The sequence below is a fragment of the Anguilla anguilla genome, chromosome 8, assembly GCF_013347855.1.
Source record: "Anguilla anguilla isolate fAngAng1 chromosome 8, fAngAng1.pri, whole genome shotgun sequence".
NCBI classification, from domain to species: Eukaryota; Metazoa; Chordata; class Actinopteri; order Anguilliformes; family Anguillidae; genus Anguilla; species Anguilla anguilla.
In genome coordinates this window covers 16,927,825-16,949,724 of record NC_049208.1, presented here as the reverse complement: position 1 = coordinate 16,949,724, position 21,900 = coordinate 16,927,825, and the positions used below count along the sequence as shown (strand labels likewise).

The 21,900-nt window shown below is 44.3% G+C and overlaps 1 protein-coding gene across 3 annotated transcripts in view; it reads right to left on the bottom strand.

Moving 5' to 3' along the window:
- LOC118233621 (mitogen-activated protein kinase kinase kinase 3-like) overlaps positions 1-21,900 on the bottom strand; it is a 49,254-nt gene that overhangs the window by 13,853 nt on the left and 13,501 nt on the right. For all 3 annotated transcript variants that reach the window (XM_035429428.1, XM_035429430.1, XM_035429431.1), the window contains exons 4-12: positions 21,266-21,310; positions 13,116-13,222; positions 11,154-11,191; positions 7,649-7,748; positions 6,245-6,355; positions 5,719-5,836; positions 3,972-4,105; positions 903-976; positions 136-197 (exon numbers count right to left, since the gene is read on the bottom strand). In XM_035429428.1, coding sequence (XP_035285319.1) covers positions 136-197; positions 903-976; positions 3,972-4,105; positions 5,719-5,836; positions 6,245-6,355; positions 7,649-7,748; positions 11,154-11,191; positions 13,116-13,222; positions 21,266-21,310 — 789 coding nt within the window. The remainder of the gene's footprint in view (positions 1-135; positions 198-902; positions 977-3,971; positions 4,106-5,718; positions 5,837-6,244; positions 6,356-7,648; positions 7,749-11,153; positions 11,192-13,115; positions 13,223-21,265; positions 21,311-21,900) is intronic.

Sequence of the window (21,900 nt, the reverse complement as noted above, 5' to 3'; positions counted from 1 at the left end):
CTCTTAGATGACAAATACATTCATAATGCTGAACTGCAGCATGTGAATCTCTTAAAGCCTGGGACCCGCAGTGCTTGCGGACAGTGAGAAGCAGTGCTGTCATTAACGGGCAGGTGAAGCCAGGGGGAATCTCACCTTTATACTCCCAGGCGATGTTCAGGTAATTATTGTCCCGGCTGCCCTGGGAGTACGACGGGCTGGAATGACACACATAAGCGGGAGGAGACAAATGAGCGGGGCTATTTCTGCCTCTGCTTCCCCCAGCTCCCCACACCGCTCACAGCTCACAGAGCAGCCTGTCCTACATTCCCCCTTCTGCAGGGGACCGGACCCTTTCACATGGCACGACCCCAGATCCGTTTACCGCGGGGTAACCCACTCCCCCCCCACCCCCCCACCCCCAGGATGGGAGGAAACGTCTGGATCTGATTTAAATGAGGGTTCAGGGTGAACGCGGTTTGCGCTTTTACCAGAACTCTCGGGATGCTCTGCTTTCTGTAGTCCCTGCATCAGTTATCAGCCGGGGGGGGGGGGGGGGGGGGGGGGGGCTGGGCACTGAAGTGGGACATCAGATGAACAAAGAGAGGGAAATGTGGGGCAATGGGAAAATGGGGGGGGGATCTCCATGCAGCTATTTCCTGCCATTGTTCTAGGGATGAGGGTCAAGCTGAGACCCGCTCAGGTACTGCCACTTCCGGCTACCTCACGACAGTAGCAACTGGTCACTGGGGCAACTGTGTGTGTGTGGGGGGGGGGGCGGGGGGTAGTTCACCTTTGAAGTGCAGCATGATTGATAAAGGCCAGACTGACACAAACACACACACACACACACTCACAAACCCACACATACAAGCACACACACACTCACACTCACGCTCACAAACCCAAACACACACACACACCTGTCCAATGCCTGATCCAGTGATTGACAGCTGTCAGACAGTGAGTCGTCTCCACTCCCAAAGGGATCCAGGATCTGAAAGAAGATACAGGGCCGATCATTATACAGGTCTCTGCCCTGCTCTTCTTAGACAATCAGCAGTTTGTCTATCCTGTGATTGGGGTGGCAGGTAGTTACGCCTTGGCGGGGGCATGCCCCATACCTATACAGCACCGAGAGTTTGGCACTTTTCAGGGTTCCCCACAGAAATAACCACAACAGCCACAGACACTCAGCCCTTAAAAACATTAAATTCTGTACATTCTGACCCCATTTCAACAGACAGAGTTCATAAACAACTTCACATGTCCACACAATAAAGCCCCAAACTAAGGGGATTTTGCGTTTTCTCCTTCTTCTTCTTCTTCTTCTTATCATTCTTATTTTTCCTTCCGCCTATCCCACTTACAACATGTCTCCCCATTGGATATTTTACCGACACCAGCCAAATCTTCACCTACACGACCCAATCAAAAACTTGCATACACATGCGAAATACCCATACCTTTCTACTCTGAAACATTTCCAGTACAAACAGCTAGTCTGCCTGTGGCCTCGTGGGCAAGGTTACAGTCTTGGGAACATTGGGTAGTAGGTTCAAGCCCAGCTAGGAACATGTTTCTTTAACCTGATTTTACCCTCACTAATAATTGTCTACTACTTCTCAATTATTGCTTTTGCACCATATCTACCCGCCGTTCACCGAACGTATACACTGCATTATGACATACCGTCTGCACGTTCAGTTATTAACCGGCGACAATACTGCAAAGCCATATGGATTCAACCAGAGCTCTTCTGTGCTTACTGTTCTGTGTTCTTCTTTAAAACCACGGACAGGTTTGCTAATGATATTTCACGCATTGCATAGCTATGTCATGGTGCTGCACTAACAAAGTCACAGACTGGTAAACCTCCGGTTGAAGGATTGAATCCCGCCTCGCCCTCAGGCAGATAATTTCCTCTTTTACACTAACGTTTTCTTACGCTTATATTTGCTTTACCAAAACTCACTCATGGCCACCCATATGCATTTCATGACGGCAAATGTATTCCTTTTATTAAAAAGTTACACCAGTTCACCACTGTGCTATTTCTACTAACTATATATCTTTACTTGGCTACCGCACAAAACCTTCTTATCAGCAAACGCCACGTTTCTACATTCATGTTACCTCGCCCTGTTCTCTATCTAGCCACATACAAACAATTACTACCCGTACGTTCTGGAACTTCCCATTAAAACATTACACTTTTTAAATCATGACTCACTCATAATTATAACTACTACTACTGAACATGAGAAAAGCACATCAGTGCAATAGATTTCACACGTTACTTACCGCTCCACTTCAACAACTAATGCTTTATACAGACTGTTATATATACCGTTCGATAAGGAAACTAAGCTCGCTCATGGTCACTTCATTTACTTCGCACTATAGTCTGTGATCATGTCAACCTTCACCTACATGCCCATTCTGCTAAAAACATATTGTTTCAACTACGCAATTTAATTTTTTCTCCTAATTTTTGTTATTTCCACATATGCAAAGCCTGCTGGGACATATGCGTCTGCTCCTATTCTCCACTATCAAGTTTTCCAGTTCTAGCTTAGCAAAACAGCGAAGAGGATTCCTACCTGCAGATAAGCCAATCAAAATGCCTTATAAACCTTACAAACACTAAAAGTGCATCTCCACGAAGTAACAGACAACGGAGCAGGACAAAAGGGTACACAAGTTCTGACTTAGGGAGCTCTAATTCTACGGGCTTGCTGATTCTTTTGTCAATCAAGGCTCGTTGGATGGCCGTCAAATCCGTGAGTACATACACTGGCCATATTTCACCTGCGTTTCTGATGCGTTTACACTTACGCCACCGCACCCTTTGTCACAGCTACTGTGTTACATATATAGCAAACCGAAACTGCTAAATGGTACACGCTCATCAGACCGTACAAATTCACACAAGGATAGCCATAATCCACAACCGTTTCTTACAGGGTCACTTTGCATTTCTCACTCTCATAATAAAACGCTTTGCAAAAAGAAATATCTCATAAAAAAACACGTTTTCAATGTACAAAAATGCCAAGTTACTCACACATACAAGACATACACCGTCTATAACTCATTCACTGCCAAAATCCAGGTCTGCCATTAAAAGTATTGATATCAAAATGACGCCAAGTTATGGTACTACAAACAATATAGGCTATCCTGCCTCACCGAAATTAAATAAGATGTATTCCAAAGCAATGCTACCCAATATTTCCTCAATTCTTTCAAGTCACTTGGCCCTGTGTTTTGTAATCTTACCATTTTACAATGTCATGCAAACTTTGTGTCAGATCAAAGTGTCAAATATTTCAAATTGCCTCATGGAACACATTGAAATTCATGTAAAAAACTGCTGGTCAGTTTTTGTACGTTGAAAACGTGGTTTTTATCAGATATGGTGAGATCAGATAAGCACAGAGCGTCAGAGAAAAGTGTCACAGACTCATACTCTAAAAGAGAGTTCCTTTCACTTCCTCATTTCACAGTGAAAATAAACAGCTCTGTCACCAGTACACATTATCCTCTCATAACATCCACCTTCCCACTGAAATGAAAATCGTCCCTATTACATTACATCACATTACAGGCATTCAGCAGTCCCTCTTATCTGGAGCTCATATCTGGAGTGGCTTACACTTAACCATTTATACAGTTACATATTTACTGAAGAAAGTTAGGTTAAAGTACCTTGATCAAGGGTACATGACAGTGTCCTACCTCGGAATCAAAGCTGCAACTTTTAAGTTAAAAAGCCAGTTCCCCTAAGCAGTATAATACCCTGCCATCCAGTACCCCTATCCGGTAAAGGGATTGGGTTGGGGGGAGGTAAAACCAGAGAAGGGGTAAAGGGGAGGACTCAGGCTGTGGTTGAGGAAAGGAGAGGCGGTGGGATTAGGGTGAAGGGGGGGACTCAGGCTATGAATCAGGAAAGGAGAGGGGGTGTGATTAGGGTAAAAGGGGGGACTCACGCTCTGGTCCAGGGTTTCGGGGATGAACTCGCCCTCGCTGTGGATACTGGTGTAGGAGCCCTTCCTGGCGATCTGCTGCTGCTCCTCCGGAACGCTTCCAGGAGGGGGGGAACTGCGGCCAGTATGCAGAGAGCCTGGGGCAGAGACAGGAGGAGGGGGGAGAGACGGGCTGTCAGCGATCAGGGAGATAAGGAAACGCCTCACTTCTCAGAAATGCCGTCAGCTGTCTTCAACATCCCACACGCTGAACACCCCTCCCCCCGCCCCCCCAAGAACACACTGTAATGTCATCACTCACAGAGGTATGAGCGGTAAACTGGAGCACTTTTTACACCAAACAAATAAAAAACAAACGGCACCGGCCACCATGCAGGGAAGAGAATTTCTAAAACACGGCCCGACGGCCGGGGCGATGAAGAGCTCCGCAAGGAGCCCCTGTTCCGTGCCGTGGCCCTGATCCTCCCATCACCACGCAGAGGGGGAAACAGCTGGAGCGAACCCCCCCCATGGGGTTATCACAGACGCCCTCACATGCAGCTGCGGGCCATCCAGGCGTGACCGCTATAGACCGGGTTCATATCGACGCTTAAAGCGCGCGCAGCAGAGGCGTGCCCCACGGCTCCTCCTGGTCGCTCTCCGCATTACGGCCTCTACAGTGGGAGCGGGAGACCAACTCGCGCTGGGGCAGGAAGTCCTGAGGTTTAAAGCTGCGCTGACACAGGAGAGCTGCGACTGCACATGCACATACACAGAATGGTTCTCCCAGCATGTACTGGAAGGGACTATTAAAACTGAGGCACCGCCCCATTTTTCCAAGGCTTCACTGCAGTCTGTGTGAGAGGGGTCTGTTCCAACCTCCCCTCCTCTCAATACCAACACATGCACACTGAAACCAAAAGTGTTTCATAAACAAATGGACAAGAGGGGAAGGATGGTCCTTCCCTACAACCATGTGTTTGAACAGAGGGCAGGAGCCACCTGATTGGATGTGGAAAACTGCTATAATGTCCGCCTTCGTTTGATAGGAAAGATCAGGTAATATCTCGGGGGAGCCATCAAGACTGCCTTCTACGAGCGACAAATCACCCTGCAGCTTAGCCGGAGCGTTTGAGTCTGAAACCTGAGCTTCCTGATTTAGCCGTGTTGCTTGGCATCGCCGCACGTGCGTCTCAGCTCTGTTCTGCACACCGCCCATCAATCGGTCGCCTTGGTCACGCATCGGCAGTTCCGGCTGCTTCGCTTTGGCACCTTGGTTACGCGTCGCTGCGGACCGGCGGCGGAGATCGATGTCTCCGAGCGATCTCACGGGGGGCATTAGCCTGACAAATGATCCCTGGGAGAAGCAGGTACTTCTTCTGCGGCGGATAAGCATGTGTGGGGGGGGGGGGGCGCCGCCATCGCACACCTGGGCTAATTCCATGAAGGATACCTGAGCGGGATGTTAAGGTACTGAACCGCACCGCTACGTGAGCAATGTGCAGACTGAGCACCGGCTCCACAAAACAGACACACATTAAGGGCTCATCAGGCAGCTCTGACAATGTGGCAGAGAGAGAGAGATTGGGTAAAGAGCGATAAAGGGACACTGTAGAAGTAGACTGAGGGAGAGAGAAGGAAGACTGAGAGGGAGCGAGGGAGAGAGAGGAGGGAGGACAGTTTAAGAAAAAGTGTGGAGAGAGAGAGACAGAAAGAGAGAGGAATGCTCTGTAAGTTTTTTTTGACAGCGCACTGTGGACTGTGGGCTCACCTGTGGAGTGCTTGCGTACCCTCTCTGAGCCTTTGTAGGGGGAACCCTTCAGGTCACCCAGCGATTTGGATGACCTCATCTCAGACTGCTTATCATCCCTGCTGCTGACCTGCAGGAACTGCTCAGAGGGAGGGAGAACGGGAGAGTGAGCGCCCCGCCTGGAAATAATCAGATAATCTAGATAATCACCGCATAATTACTACTCAGCTGGTTTTGGGCCTAATGTAAATCTGAAAGCACTGCTAATGGCCACTTCACACTCACATGCTGTTAACAGACTTATACGGGTCAACCGCTAATATATTTAGCATTTTTTAATATATTTTTTAGACAGGAAACCTCTATAAATTTTCCAAAGTGGGTGCGTACATGCAAACATGCAAAACCTCTTTAAAATAAAAGCAGTGGAAGTTTTTTTTCCACTCTGCTTCCAAGCTGGAATATAAACAAATAATTACATCCTAGGAAAGCCTAGCCAACAAGAGAGTTGTCAGCAGATGCAAGACGTTCAAATGATGTGGCTCACGTGGTTCTTTGGACTCTTGACCAGGACTCTCAGACTGGCAGAGGCTGGGGCTCGGTCCAGGGTGTGCACGGCCCGGTCCAGATCCCCCTGGCACTGAAGAGGCAGCAGGACCTGAGGGACAGAGAGAGGGGCTGAGTCCAGTACCACTCAAGACCATGGCACTGGATGTACAAGCAGGGGGCTGCAGGTTCAAATCCTGTTAGAGGTGGGATTCTTGAAATGACGCTTGTGCTCAATATCCTGTGTAAATGTGCATTATACAGTTAATCTTATAGGACATGGGAATATACATAAACCCTGAAAATAAGACTGGGTTTGATTCAGAGATGTCAAGGAGCACTTTCAGCAGGGGAAATGTCCCACACAATACTGAGAAATGTCCAATTTATTGGGCAATGGCCTGTTATTTACAATAGCCATCCCCGCCTCTGTTCAGTCAGTTTTTTCTGGTAACACTGCAAGTAACACTGGTAACAGTGCAACTTTTATGAGTGAGTATTTAACAGTGTCGAAGGTGAATTGGAAAGCTGATGCCCCACCATCCAATTCGTTATTTATTTAATTGTAAGTGAAACCAAAATATACTTGTTAAAGTATGCCTTAATATCATAGTTATTACCAATATACTTAAAACCTTGAGGGAATTTGAAGCTTGAAAATCAGCTGGGTTACAGAAGTCAGCTAATAGCTTACTAGTCTCTGTGAATGGTGTATATTAGCCTCACTTGCAAACTGTACTGTGATGACATGCAAAATTAATTTTCATTCAATTTGTCAGAAAGCAGCTGGGGTTAATTACACAATTCTCCTTCAATCACTAGTTCCTTAGCGACGAAAAAGGCTGTACTGATTTTGTTCACACAGCTCACAAACTGTATCGGAAAGTGCCACACTGCTTTGGGTCTCCCCTTTGTCCTTGGTTCCATTCCACCGTAGAGGTTTACAAATTGAACAAAGGCCTTGTTGGTGACCTCACACCACGAAGAATCTCAGATTAAGGGAAGTGCTCGCGGTCAGTCAAATTGAATAGTGAGTGTATTCATGCCACAATGCAAGACTCTGTAAAGCGTAAAGCAACTGCACTTGACCTTGTGTTAAATGGAGCTGTGATATCTTGAATTCAAACCCACGTTTTTAATTCCAGTTGCCTACCACTCAAACATCAAACTGTTGGTCTTGTCAGTTCAGTCACAACAACATGCTCCATTGAACTGGAGCACAGCTCACATAAATCACTGGCAAAGTAGGTCATCTGACAGCAAGTAATGTTAAAACTTGCATTCTAAATATACTCGGTAGTATTAGCGCTATTCTGGTGTTGCAGCCCTATATTTTTTTCCATCGTTAGCTAGAATTCTCAGTCTGAGAAGCGGTTCTCTGGGCAGTCCAGGGTGAGAGCTCTACCTCTTTATCAGCGTAGAACAAGTCCATATTCTGTCCAAAGGCATTGGTCACCTTCTCAAGGAGCTCTTTGTGCTTCAGGGGCCGCTGGCATAAGATTATCCTGAGCGGGAAAGAAACGGTGAGGTCAGCCACCTTGTTTCAAGGGGCTGTGTGCATTTTCATAACAGACTTGTATAGTGTACAGCAGGAGTACTCCAACTGTGTCCTGGAGAGTTGCAGGGTCTGCTGGTTTTTTGTTTTCACTTTAAAATCGGATCAAATCTGACCTAAGAAACCAGATAAGATGAGTCTATCGAGTAGCAAATGGCTTTAGTTTCTAAATTAAGTGCTGAGCAACACTGAAAACCAGCAGACTCAACAGGCCTTCAGGACCACGATTGAGAACTCCTGGTGCATACACTGGGTCCACAAATTTTGGGCTTTCATTGCTACAGCATGACTGCTTGCTGACACAAAATCTGCCTGCTCACCCTGATGCCCCTTATCAAACTGTTCCCAGATCAACTGCGCTCTTATCTTGACCTAACAGGTCATCTTGCATCACTTCCTGTTTACTTCCTGACTCACGTCAGGCTGTGTCATGTGTGCTCAGCTTCAGCACATCCTACATCTCTGACTCTTCTATATCTACAATGGAATTCAATAGCTCCCAGATTCACCTGTGCTAGGCTACAGCAGTCATCCATCTTAACCTTTAATATGTGGGGAAACACTTAATCCCTGTTCAAATCTTGCACGGGAGGTTCCCTCAAGCATTGTTTTTTCTGACATCACTGAGACAAATCACTTTTTAGGCGGAGGGTAAGGTTGGAGTAGGAAAAACTTCATTGTGGGACACGCATTTATTTGCAATGAGCACAGTTCAATATTTTTATAAAACGACTTTGTTGGTCTGTGAAAACAATGCAGGTTTTTTTTTTGTGCAAAGCAATAAATAACAAGCTGAACTGTACTGTTATCTTGTGAGCCCAAACCTGGATAACATCTATCATGAAGAAAAAGATCTATTTGTTATTCTAACCACAGCTATAACCATACGCAGTAGCTATAGTCACTGGGATTATGCATTCTCTGTAGACAGTTAGCGGTTGAACCAGGTCATTTCTTTCCACAATATCCAGAGTAATGCATTAGTTAATAAAGTAATTTATGTCCTCTCTTACGTATTTACCATTTAATGGTAAAGGAAAACATAACCCATGCATTACACTTACACTGTACATGCATTTGCCAAGTTTTTGACTGGGGTTTCTATGTTCATTTGAGTAGTCTCTGTTCTAAACAGGGCTCAGTATAGTAGTGGCCTGTGAAGACAGATTAGCCAACGAAAGCGCAGGGGACCCAAGTGACTGACAGTTTGGGCTGAGCTCACGGTGCTATGAGGTCATTAACGAGGCTCAGGAAAAGGAGTGTCCTGGCCTGCAATTGTAAAAAGAGGCTGCTAGCCCTGAGCGATGACCCCCCAAACAGACAGCGTGGGCCCCCGTCACAACGCCTGCCAGCCCGCAGTCTCGAGGAGGTGGGGGGGGGTGGGGGGGCACAGGGCTGATGGAACGCTTAAGGTCGTGGAACAGTAGAAAAGCTACAGGAAGCTGTTTTACACCTCTGCTCTCGGCTCACCGAAACACAGGCCAGCGTCCCCACATGCAGCATTGCCACACTCCCAACGTCTTCCCTTAACCCAGAAAACCTCAGAAACTTGCACCATTACTCATACAGCAACAGCAAGACCACTGATCTAAGGTCAGTTTAGCCTTTTTCTTTACAATGGAGGAGGTTAGGGTATGGTCCAGGAGAAACCTAATCCTAGATCAGCACCCCTATTCAGAGACGCTTTATGAATGTGCCTGCCCATGAGACAGATGGACAGGGCTGGATATTCTGTTAATCAAAATGCTTTCTAATCAAATCTCCACAATATCTAAATGAATCTCATTGCTCACCTGCGTTCAGTGATACAATTCTTAGTACAGAATGCAAACATTCAGTGGCATCTGGTCAGAACAGGAGGGTCATCATTTATACCCTTATTTGGTGGGAGGCGGTAGACTGCAGCAGTCGCAGCATTGAGGAGAGGGGGGCCCTCCAAATGAGACGCGCTTCCTTCCTGTGTGAAGGCGGCACAAGATAACGAAGCCATTTGCCCTTTTCACCCCCGGACGCGACCCTTCAAAGCGTGGAGCCTCTTCCCTCCTCCCCGTTCTGCCCACTTCAGTTCTGCAGAATTAAGTCGAATGCCTTGTCGACTGTGTCCAATTAGGACTGTGGCCTCTGATGCTCTGAGTCGACATTCCCCTGGCTGTCGGTTTTCACTGAGAGCCCCTGAGAAAGGGCCCTCTCTCCAGCCCGTTTCAGCTCCGTCTCCGCAGCTCGCCTGAGCGGATTTACTTAACGAACGGCGATGTCATCTTACGCGTGGACCTCCATCTCGCCAGCCACATGCAAATCAGTGCCGCCTCAGTGCTTCAGCTCACAACAGAAAGGGATCTCAGTCAAATCAGGGACTGTTTTCATTTTGGTTTGCTCACAAAGCTGTTTTCACAAAACCAGTCAACACATCCAAGATGTTTTTAAAGGCCTTCACCTCTGAGGAAGCAGTCATCCCCCTGCCTGAACCTGTCTACATTCAGACTGAACACGGTTCTTCCCAATTAATTCACAAAGTGCCATCTGAAGAAGTGTCATCTGATCTGGCCTCAGAAAGAGCACACATCATTTGACCAGGAGCAGTTTAAAAGGTTCTTTTGATGAGCCAGGACCTTTGGCAACCACAGTGGAGCAGCTTTGTTGCATGGGACAATCTAGATGTGAATTGTGTCTGCTGTCATTCAGGACAGCAGCATAGAGTAAAAGCAGGACTTGTAGTTTCCCACATCTGCCATTTGGGTGGTTTGGCAGAGAACTAGTCCGACATCTGCATTCACTCGATCCATCATGCATTCCAAAGCATAGTATCTCATTTCAGAATAAAACAATGCAGGCTCTCGGAATGGTAAAAATATTCAACGAAACCTCCAAATGACGTTGCACATGCCGATGAATAATCTCAGGAAAAACAATCCAGAAAATTCCAGAATAAAATGAAGTTCATCATACTTTTATACGAGGGTGGAAACAAATGGTTCATAAAGCAGCCTAACTTGATGAAGGAACATTCTGCCTTTTTTCACCTCACAGGTTCTGAGAAAACCTCTACTCAAGCTTAGAACACTGGCCATAAGGTCTACTACAAACTGTCTGCTGGAAGTACAGAATGAATACAGTCTGGACTTTTCTACTCCCACTCCCTGATGGGTTCCCCACCTGTCAATCATGCGCTGTCTGATTATTCCTCTCCCCATGCCTGTAAAGTGCCTCCACTCAATCGATGGCTGAGTGACTGAATGACCCTGTATTTTTCAGCTTTCTCTATGTGCAGCATGATGCTATCAGCTTCATCTGCTCTCACCCACATGAGGTCTCTGTTATCACAAAAAAAAAAAAAAAAGGGAAACTTCCAACTCACCTTTTCTCCTTCTCGTGCTCCAACTTTATTCGCAAGTCCTGAGGGTGCAAAAAAGAAGAATCAGCACATAATGTGTGAATGCATACAAGAGTGTTGGACATGTTCTGATTTGTGCTTCAAGGTCAGGAAATGTTGTGTATTGAAACCCGAAAGCCAATGTTATGGTTTCCATAGCAGTGACGAGAGAAAAACAGGAAAACGAGGACTAGAGCATCAAAAATGGAGGGCAAAATTCCTTTGTGGAAAAGGAATGAAAAGGACAAAGGTCAAATGCTAATAAAAGCACATTCCTTGACGTGGACCTTAAACCTGGAGCTGTGTTATTTATATAGCACACAATGAACTGCAGAGCGATAGGAATGGGAAATCACCCTGAGGACTTAGGATCTCACAGCACGTCTTCTGTGATCATAAAAATTAGGAGTCAACTCAAACCATTAAAATGTTCAGTCTGTAGTCATAAATGAACTTGGGACACAAGTCACATTTCACCTGGGTAGGTAAGTATGAGGTCATGCAATAGGAAAAGAAACCTTGCCTGCAGACAGGGGTGATAGCAATGTAACACTAAAGACAAAAGGGCTTGTGGGCTTCACACTAGCTTTACTCAGAAAACACAGTATTTTGAGGACTGCTGCAAAAGAACGAAATCTTCTGGACTTGAGATCCTTTGAAACATGAGGGATCTCTCTCACGTGACAGCAGTTTCAGTGTGGAAAGAGAATCCTTGGTGACCATGAGGCAGAACGCCACAGCTTGCACTGGTGGCATTAAAACCAGGCTTTGTTGCCATGCTGTCCGAAAGCAATTGTTCCAGAAGCATTCAGGTCTGCAAACTGTTTGTGTGAACTTGGCTGTTTTTTTTCTGTCTGAGAAAGGATGTAACACTACTACCACTTGGAGGTGGACCAGATGGGGTATGACTACTCTTCTGTGTGTGTGTGTGTGTGTGGGTGTATACGTGCGCATGTGTGAACAATTTAACTATGGATTTGCATGGTTGATAACTCGGAATTAATGACGCAAATATTTTGGGGCTGCTACATAATGCACACATAATTACAAACAGGCTTCTCATTTTATGATGAAAGGAGGGGTCCTCTGGTTTTAAAGGGGCCCTTAACTAGGCCACCTGGCAAGAAGAGACAATTGTCATGGGTAGAGGGTGAGTGAATTCTGTGCCAGTTCTGCCTCAGGCAAAGTTCAGAACTAAGCTGGTTTCGTCATCCCAGGTGATGGCGGAGAGTGCATCATGCAGAACCATGCGAAATAACAGCAGAAAATACACTCAAGCTTCCAGTCACCTTTCAGCTTGCATGCTGCCATGGTTTCAGGCTCATATCTGGAGTTCAGCAAGGGAATGTATCACAGAGATTTTTGGTTATGAGTTCATGCTGTACTGCTGGGACGAATCTCGATCAATTTTTCCTCCCGCTCCTGCTAACTCTCTGCAGGCCACTCTCTGAGTGGCTCTGTTAAAATGAAGTTCTATCCAAATGCCTTCCTAACCATTCTAAATCACTTTTTTTCTGCATCAAAATAAATAATTGGGAAGTTGGCTTCACACAGAACTCTACCAAGACACAAATGAGGAAATGGAAACATGCCTCTGCTTTAATGCAGAGTGAGGTAAATTCCCTGGAATTAAGCTCTGCACACTGCTCAGATCCTTTTTACTGCCCCACGCAAAATCAAACCAAAATAAAGTACCTCGCCACAAGCGCTCTCTTGTTGGCTATGTCATATAGCAACACTTCCTTCAATTTTCACAGAACCCTCCACTGACCATTTATAGTCAGAGGTTAAAATGCAGTACTGACTCATCGGGCAATGAGGTAATCATCACCCCTGAATGGCAGGGGTACGTAAGGATGGTCAGGTCTTCAGCAGGTTTCCCATTCATGGTATCCATGAGACAATGGAAAGGAGAGCAGGGAGGACTGTGGGTAAGCAGAAGCGTACCTGTTTGAGGGGCGGGGCCTTGGTTTCAGGCTTGCTGCCACTGAAGTTGCAGCAGCGACCCAAAGCTGCCAGGTCCTTCATGATGGAGTTAAGAGCCTTTTCATCATCTGGGGACACAGAGGGGTCACAGAGGTCACACAGCGGTGCATACTGGGGTCACACTGGGTATTTCTGTGACACACAGTCAGAAACACTAAGGGTTGTAGCAGGTATTCCTTTTCCTCAAAGAATCAAAGTCACCTGAACTTTTCTGAATAACCTATGGAAAAGCCCTGGGACAAAACACAGCCATGATACACAAACAACACCATGGGAACCCACTGCTAGACTGCCAGCTCTAGACTACTGCCATCTTTAATAATAAACTTTATTTTATAATGACTAAAGGGGATATAACAAGATATTACACCAATAGTTTATGATGTTATTCAGTATGGCATCACAGTCAGGTTTTGCAAGATAAATAAATAGAGCTCTGGGGAGAAATTATTTTCAACTGGTGACACAGCTGTGTCCCTGGTTTTCTACTCTACGTCAACACAGATTCTCCAGATCATTGGCCCATTGAGAAAGTGCCCTCTAGCTCACTGGGGACCCACTGCACTAAATGGCAACAGGCTACAAACCCAGGTCCCCAGCTGAGAAATAAGAAAAAAATTCAGACACATAGACCAAACCATAGGTGTACCAAAATCATCATTAAAGACAGCGCTGGTGAGCTCAGTAATTGCAAAGAGCCTGGTAGGCCAAGAAAGACCTCTTGATGACTGAATAATTCTCACAATAATGCAGAAAGGCCTGCAAAAACTCCTGTTCAACAAATCAGAAACACTCTTCAGGAGCCACGCTTGGATGTGCCAGTGATTACTGTCTGCAGAAGACTTCATGAACAGAACTACAGAGGCTACACTGCAAGGCACAAACAACCAATTAATTAATTTCCCTGTTGAGGCTCTGCCAGGCATGTACTGCAGCCATCTTCAGTTCTGGTTTGTTTTAGAGATGTTTGCCTTCAGTCTGGTCTTCAGCAAGTGAAACGCATGTTCAGTTGGATTAAGGTCAGTCAATTGGCTTAGCCAGTCAAACAATTTCCACTTTTTTGACCCTGAAGAATTTGGTTGCTTCAGCAGTGTTTTGGTTCATTTGACCTACTGCAAGGTGAAGCACCAGCCAATGAGTTTTGAAGCATCTGGTTCGATCTGCGCAGGTGTATGTACAAGACGTGTATGTACAACTCAAAATTCATCCTGCTGCTGCTGACAGCAATCACATCATCAATAAAGAGAAGTAAGCCAGTTCCAGTACCAGCCATACACTAAGCCCAAGCCATAACACTACTTCCACCATGTTTCACTGGTGATCATTAGCAGTTTTCTTTCTCCACACTTTCATCTTTCCATCACTTTGGTACATGTTAATATTAGTCTCCTCTGTCCATAAGACTTTGTTTTTTTAATATACTTTTTAGCAAACTCTAAACTGACTGTTCTGTTCTTGAGGCTTACCAGTCATTTGCATCTGGCAATGAACCCTCTGTGGTTTTGTTGACATAGTCTTATAATAGTATTCCAATAAACATGTATGCCTACACCCTGGAGAGTGTTCTTGATCTGTTTGATAGTTGAAAATAGTTTTTTCTTCACAACTGAAAGTATTCTGTCACCCACTACAAGGGCTTTCTGTGGTCTACCAGGTTGTTTGCTATTGCTCAGCTCACTTTTGTTAAGAAGCATTCTTGCTTCTTAACAATGTATCAAACATATGATTTTGGCACACCAATGTTTTGGGTTTATCACTGATCAATTTATTCAGATTTTGCAGCATCATGAAGGCCTGCTTAACTGGGCTGCTTTTGTTAGCTTTCTTGTGCATGCACTAAAAAATATCACATTTTTCAAATAGCCAAAAAGAAACATCCCCCCTGCAAATCTTCCCACAATACTCTTTGATTGGCACACATCAAGAAGCTGATCAGGAGGCTGAATCCTCAATCTGATGGATTTTACCCATTACTGGAGAGTCTTGTTGGCACTGCAGTCATCCTCAGGGTACTGCCTGATTAAAAGACTACTTCACATCACAAGCTTAAATGTGCCTTTTAGATCCCTCCCTTTCTTTATATGAGAAACAGTGAGATGGCAGAGAGATCGTCTTTTCTGTTATAAAAAGCACCATCTGTGAAGACCAGTTGCAGATGAAGCCGTGCAGGAAACCAAATATAGTGCTCTTGAGCTGATCATTAACCACTAAAACCAGAGCAATGCAAAGCAGCGCTTAAAGAACTCTTAAAGAGTGGCATGACCTGACAGGATGAAGTGATTTTGCATGAAACTATGTGCCACAGTCCAGTTTCAGAATACATGAGTACAATATACTTTCAGCTGACAACAGCTCAGCCTTGTGTCTTGAGTAAAGAAAAAATGATATTGATAAAATTATTTCAAACTGTTATTTCAAATTGCATTCTATTAGACTGTGATATTGAGTCAGATAAATTGTGGCAGATTAACTAAAGTGTGGGTGCGTTCAGGTCTAATATCCTGTTATCTGAACTCAGTGGCAGAAAGCTACTGAACAACGTGTTTGCAAAAAGGATACTCATTACATTACATTACATTACATTTATTTGGCAGACGCTTTTATCCAAAGCGACGTACAAAAAGTGCATTTCATGGTCATAGACAACTGCTAAACACAGGTTCAGTAAGGTACAATACTTATTTTGTACAGCTATTTCTAGGCAAGAACACAGTTTAGTTCACACAGTGAACACTATTCAGACCTAACCTCTGCAAAGCCAACTAGGCAGAAGAATAAGCTACAGTATTAGGACAAATACAAATTACCAAAAAGTGCTGGGATGGAGCAACATGTAACAAGTGTCTCAAAAATACTCAAAAAGGATACTATCGGCAAGTGTGGAATATCTGGAAACCACAATCTGCAGCTTCTATTACTGTTATAACCTGACTGAACTGTCTCAGAAAATACTGAGTTGTTTTAAACACATTAAATTTGTGCGCAAAGTAAGTCACCCAGGGTAGTGAGGTCAGAATTAAGCTGCTTTCAGTGTCCCAGGAAATTTGAACGACGATGGTGACATCACAAATAAATATCAGCGCAACAGACTTGCATCATCATTCAAAACAGCCTCCTGTTCATCTTCTTGCTACAAAACGCTTTGTAAGAAGACCAATCAAGCTGATGGGGAAGTCATGAACTAACATTTTTAGCTCTGAGGATATCTAATAAGCATATTAGCTGAATCAGGTAATCATGTTTGAAATGCAATTTGCCACAGCCATTAACACAACAAGCATCTTGACAAAACGCGAGAGAGTGTCATTTCCATGGTAACGGCAGCAAAAATTTACAAAAAAATATTGAGAATTCCCTCCATTTATTCTGCACTTGAATCAAGCCCCCACCCCCTCAAAATGGCAAACACACAATTATAAAAAGCAACTTGATGAACGGGTACATTCCAATAAAAAGTGGCAGTAATATATTTGTTATCTGTTAAGTTTTATTCTTCTGATATTATTCATTCTTGCCAAAAATACATTTGTGGTGCCATATCTGCCGTTTAAATTTATTTGTGTAAACTAATCACAGCAATATCCACAGCCCCTGTGATGGAGAACAAGCTTGAGACAGAGAAGCGAAACTGTGTCGGCATCCCTCTGAGGCTGAAACAATGTCAGTGTGTCACCCTCCTTCTCTACTCTGAAATCCCATTTGGCGAGGCTGATGAAAGAGGTGTTCCTCAGTATTCAAAGCGATAACCTCTATTAAGCCTGATCAGGAAGTCTAGGGACAGCAGACACCAATTAGCTGGCTCGTAGGTAGACTCTGAATTATATATGAGAACAAACTCAAAAAAAAGAGTCTTTGCAGGGAGAGAGAAAGAGAGAATGAAAGAACAAGAGTGAGTGAGAAAAAGAGAGTGACAAGGAAAGAAGGCAAGAATAAGAGAGTGTGTATGAGAAAAAGAGGGAGAGTGAGAGCCACAGAGAGAGAGAGAGGGAGGGAAAGAGAGAGCAAGGGTGAGAGAGAGAGAGAGAGAGAGAGAGAGAGAGAATAAAAAAGGAGGTAAACGAGGGTGTGAACAAATCTGGTTGACGGAGTTGTGAATTTCCTGTGCTGGATTGCCCTGGAGCAGAGAGCAGAAGGCCAGACCTACATCAGTGTCTGAGTCTCCGCCAGGCAAATAGCACTGTGGAAAAAGCTCTGCCAGCACACAGAGAATCAAGCCCAATATTTACCGTTATAACTAAGATATATTTTTAAACTAATGCAAAAAAAAAATAGCCATTTCTGGAGTCATTCTAGAGTCCAACTCTGTTACTATTTGTTCATAGAAGCACCTGGAACAGGTGTGATGATGGGTCCTGAGAACTGGGAATATTCCAAGGATGATGTTATTTAATGAGCCCTTTGATGTGGGCTGAGTGCCCTGGTGACAATACAGAACTGACGAAGCTCTTCTGAATGAGCCTGAAACCATGGGGGTTCTACTGTCCCCCATGACGTCCCCCAAGTTCTATCGGTTGTGATTCAACGTAGTTTACAAGTCTTTACAAGTCATAAGAACTCAGGACCCTGAGAGAAAAGCAGCAGACAACCTTGGCTATGCCCATCCCACAATACCTTTTGCCAATATGCTTCAGTGATAAAAGAAAGGCTTTTATTGACCCAATACCAATCCAGGAACAGAATGGTATTATATTCAGCCAAGCTCAAAGGTAGGAGAATTTAGACTTAGACTTTCGTCTCTTGTCCCGGGTCTAGATTTGCAAACCCACCAGAAAAATGTGGAAAACCTGCCAAGCATTTTGTAAGAACACATCTGTGTTTGTTCCTCGTCTCTATTATCCTTGTTATCTCTGTAAAATAGTTATCGTTTTCTTGAGAAAGGCAGGACATTTGAAACTTTGACTTTGGTTCAGGGTCTGATTTGTAAAGCAAGTGCATAAACAACTTTTATGAGAAGAACTACAGCTTTGATCGCCACAATTATTCCAAGTGAATGCTTGTGTGGTTGGCTGAGAATTTGCTTGGCAATGGGTGGATTCCATCCCTTACAGTACCATGAAAAAGTATTTGTCCCCTTCCTGATTTCCTCTATTACAGCATATTTCTCACAATGCATGGTTTTAGACAGAATGTAATATTAGCCAAAGGGCAACTAAATGAGCACAAAACACATTTTTAAATTTATTATTTCATTTATTTAATGAAAAATCTAATCAAGCATCTATATCACCCATGAGAAAAAGTAGTTGCCCCCTTAGTTACTCAATCAAATAACCAAATTTAATTGATAATTAGATTCAACTGATTGAACACAGTCAGGTTTGATTGTAGTCAGCCCTGTTGTATCTAAACCTTATGCATATTGAACCTTACTATCAGATTGAATTCTGTCTTGATTTGGCTCGACTCCACAATTCAAACACCTGTGAATCCATTTGCCCCAAACATTATGGCACTCTGAAATGGGGGGTATAAAAAGCAGTGCAATTCCTACATGGTGTAACCAAAATGTATAAAAATACCCATAAATAAAAGATGAGAATTTCCCACAAGTGAATTGTTTGATTACAAATCCAAAACTGTGGAATACAGAGCCAAATCAAGAAAAAAATATTTTGGAGCTCACTGTACATACACACTATGTGTGTATAGATACAATATGTTTATAGTTTTTTAAATTAATTTCCATGATACTTGTCTATTTGAATTAACAAAGAGCTGTTCTAAGTGCATTCAAAATAATGGATTAACCCGTTCCCCTTTTCTTTGTTTATAATGTATTGTGTGGGGGTTCATTCAACTTCAAAGGCTTTTGTTAACTTTTTGTTCTTCTTGGTTGGATATCAGCATATGTATTGCACTGTGACCCCCATATCGTGATATGTATTGTATAGCGACCTTTATATCAGGATATGTATAGCATTTCAATCCCAGTGTCAGGATGCACACTGCATTTTGAGGCACATGACAGTACCCAGTCCTGCTTGTTCTAGAGCCTGGATTACAACACGATAAGCAAATTAAGGGGATGTCTGTTCAATAATAATCCGAGTTGAGGATCACCTCTGAAGCAGGCTTGTCTTGCCCCGTCCACCCAAGGCCCTCCCTCACCACTGGGAAATCCCTGCAGAGTCGAGGTGGCAGTAGCAGGGGAAATTCATGCAGGCCTGGGCCAGACCCTTAATTAATCACAGAGTCCAACACGCCGGCGACTGAAGTGTTGACTTCAGGCAAAAAGCCCAGTGAAGCCTTGCTTAACACCTCTGTCTAATTTCCTGTCTGACATTTGATAACGGAGCAGTGAACTCAAAACAGGGAAATGTGCTAAAGCTAAAGGAAAGTCCTTCTTAAAAGGAAAGCAACCTATCAAGTGTGATAAAACTGAGTCAACGGTTCAGCAAATCTAAGCTAAGTGTGTTAGTATGGATTGTAATGGTTAGTTTACCTCACAAACCATTAATGTTTTCCATGATAATACAATCATGCACAATAAATTTAGTATGACTAGGAATACATCATTTACACCTGATAATTTGTACAACTAGCTACAGTATGATACTGTATGTAAAACTGACACCTGTAGAATGTAATATATGACAGCCAAAATCACGCATTATGAACTCCACAGGTAATTAGTATTTTTTTGATGAAGTGAATAAATAAATAAATTAATTGATTAAAGAACGAAACAGCAATTGAATGAATACATGAATGTGTTAGTGAGATAGCAAATGAAGGTGGTACTGGTTGACCGAACAAGGGAAAGCGTGAAAGAATGGAGTTGTTGAGTGAATGAGTAAGTGAACAAAGAAGCGGGTGAATGAACAAGAGAACAAGTGAGTGAAAGTGTGTAAATAGAAGCTCCTTGCTTTCCCATCAGTGTCAGTAAAACAATTTGAGAGCCACAGAGGGTCAGTGTGTCCAGGCAAGCCACTCTGCTACGTTGGTCAGAGGAGGTAGTATAGATGGTGAGTCCCAGAGTACCCATGACTCAATGAACACACATCCCCTCCCCTCACTCCACCCCAAGCCCACAAAGACCTACAGTTCTCCTTTTGTCCGTCTGCTCACCCCCTCCTCCGGGACTGGGGCCTAACTGCCCCTCGGGGTCCTGGTCCAGGGGCCTAAAACAAATGTCTGGGGGCACACGCCGCCCCTGTGAGGCATGCCTGCTAAATAAAGGCATGACATCACTTTGCTTTCCCTGCCCTGAGCCCGCCAGGCCTTCCTATGCAACAGGAACTAATCAGAGCTCTGAGGCCTTAACCAGGACAATCATGAGATTCTATCTCAGCATCTCGCAGGACTCCGAGAAACTGGGATTCTGTGTATGTTTTCTTTAGTGTGTATGTTTTTTTTTTGTTACCATATTTAAAACTTCAACCCAGAGTTTGAGAGTTTGCGGGACACTGTTGGTTGTAGAAAGACTGTAGAAGCTGCGGAAGTTGGGCTGACCCAGCAGGTCAAGCACCGAGGGTCGGCAGACACTGAGGATCTCTCTCCCGGCTGGTGACTCATCGTTAAAGGCATCCAACTGGACTAATTAGTCTGAAAAAGTCCAGACTAACAGCTCGTGAGACAAAGCCTCTTGAAGCCTGCAGTATAGCTCTTCAGTTCCTCTCGATTAAAGACAGGAAACGCTGCAGCCACATTCTCATAAATACAAACTTCCTCCGCTATCTAACCCACACATGATCATTTGTCAAACCCAAACTCTAAAAACTCCACTGCAGTCACTAAGGTTACTGGATAAGACATTTCTCCGTTGTTTTGATATTATTTAATTTATTTATAAATGAGGCTACTCGGATTTCAGTTTGATCGAGAGTCGGCCACCCTACAGATGTGTCACAGTTCCTGCCCATTTCGCTGTTGTTTTGACGATCTACCATCACCACATAAAGATGATGCAATTAAACTGCTTGTTTAACAATCTTGACGTCTGTCTGCTGTTCTTCAATAGGTGAGCACCCAAGTATCCCTCTCTTGCACAAATAACATCTCGGCCATGCTGGAATGTTTGAAATGCAGCAAACTGGACTGGGCTGTGATGGAGGTAATGTCAGACTGCTGCAGAGAGAAACGTGCAGTCAGTCCTGCACGAGACCGCTCACCTAGCGAGTTCCTGTGATGGCCAGGTCCAGTGGAGACACTGTCATCTGTGGGAGGGAGAGCCAGTCAGTCAGACCACACACAGCCAGCACCGTGCACTTTCCCCAGGCAAACCACGGACTAACGCCAGAGGCTTTCACCAGGAGACCATTTCACTAATGCCAGAGGCTTTCACCAGGAGACCATTTCACTAATGCCAGAAACTTTCACCAGGAGACCATTTCACTAATGCCAGAAACTTTCACCAGGAGACCATTTCACTAATGCCAGAGACTTTCACCAGGAGACCATTTCACTAATGCCAGAAGCTTTCACCAGGAGACCATTTCCAGGTGCGACAAGCAAAACAATGTAGATGATGATTTTTTTCCCTGAATTTTCTTTTTTGGAAGAAGGTGAGGTGAGACTCTCCCAATCAACTTTTTCTCATTTCATTTCAGTTCAGTTAACAGCATGGCTTTACTGCATGCACCTTCTGATCTGTCTTTATAGCATTCACTGGCCTGTCTGAGGTGCGCTTTACTGATCTGTCTGTAGAGCATTTACTGACCTATCTGTAGTGCATTTACTGATCTGTCTGTAGAGCATTTACTGACCTATCTGTAGTGCATTTACTGACCTGTCTGTAGAGTATTTA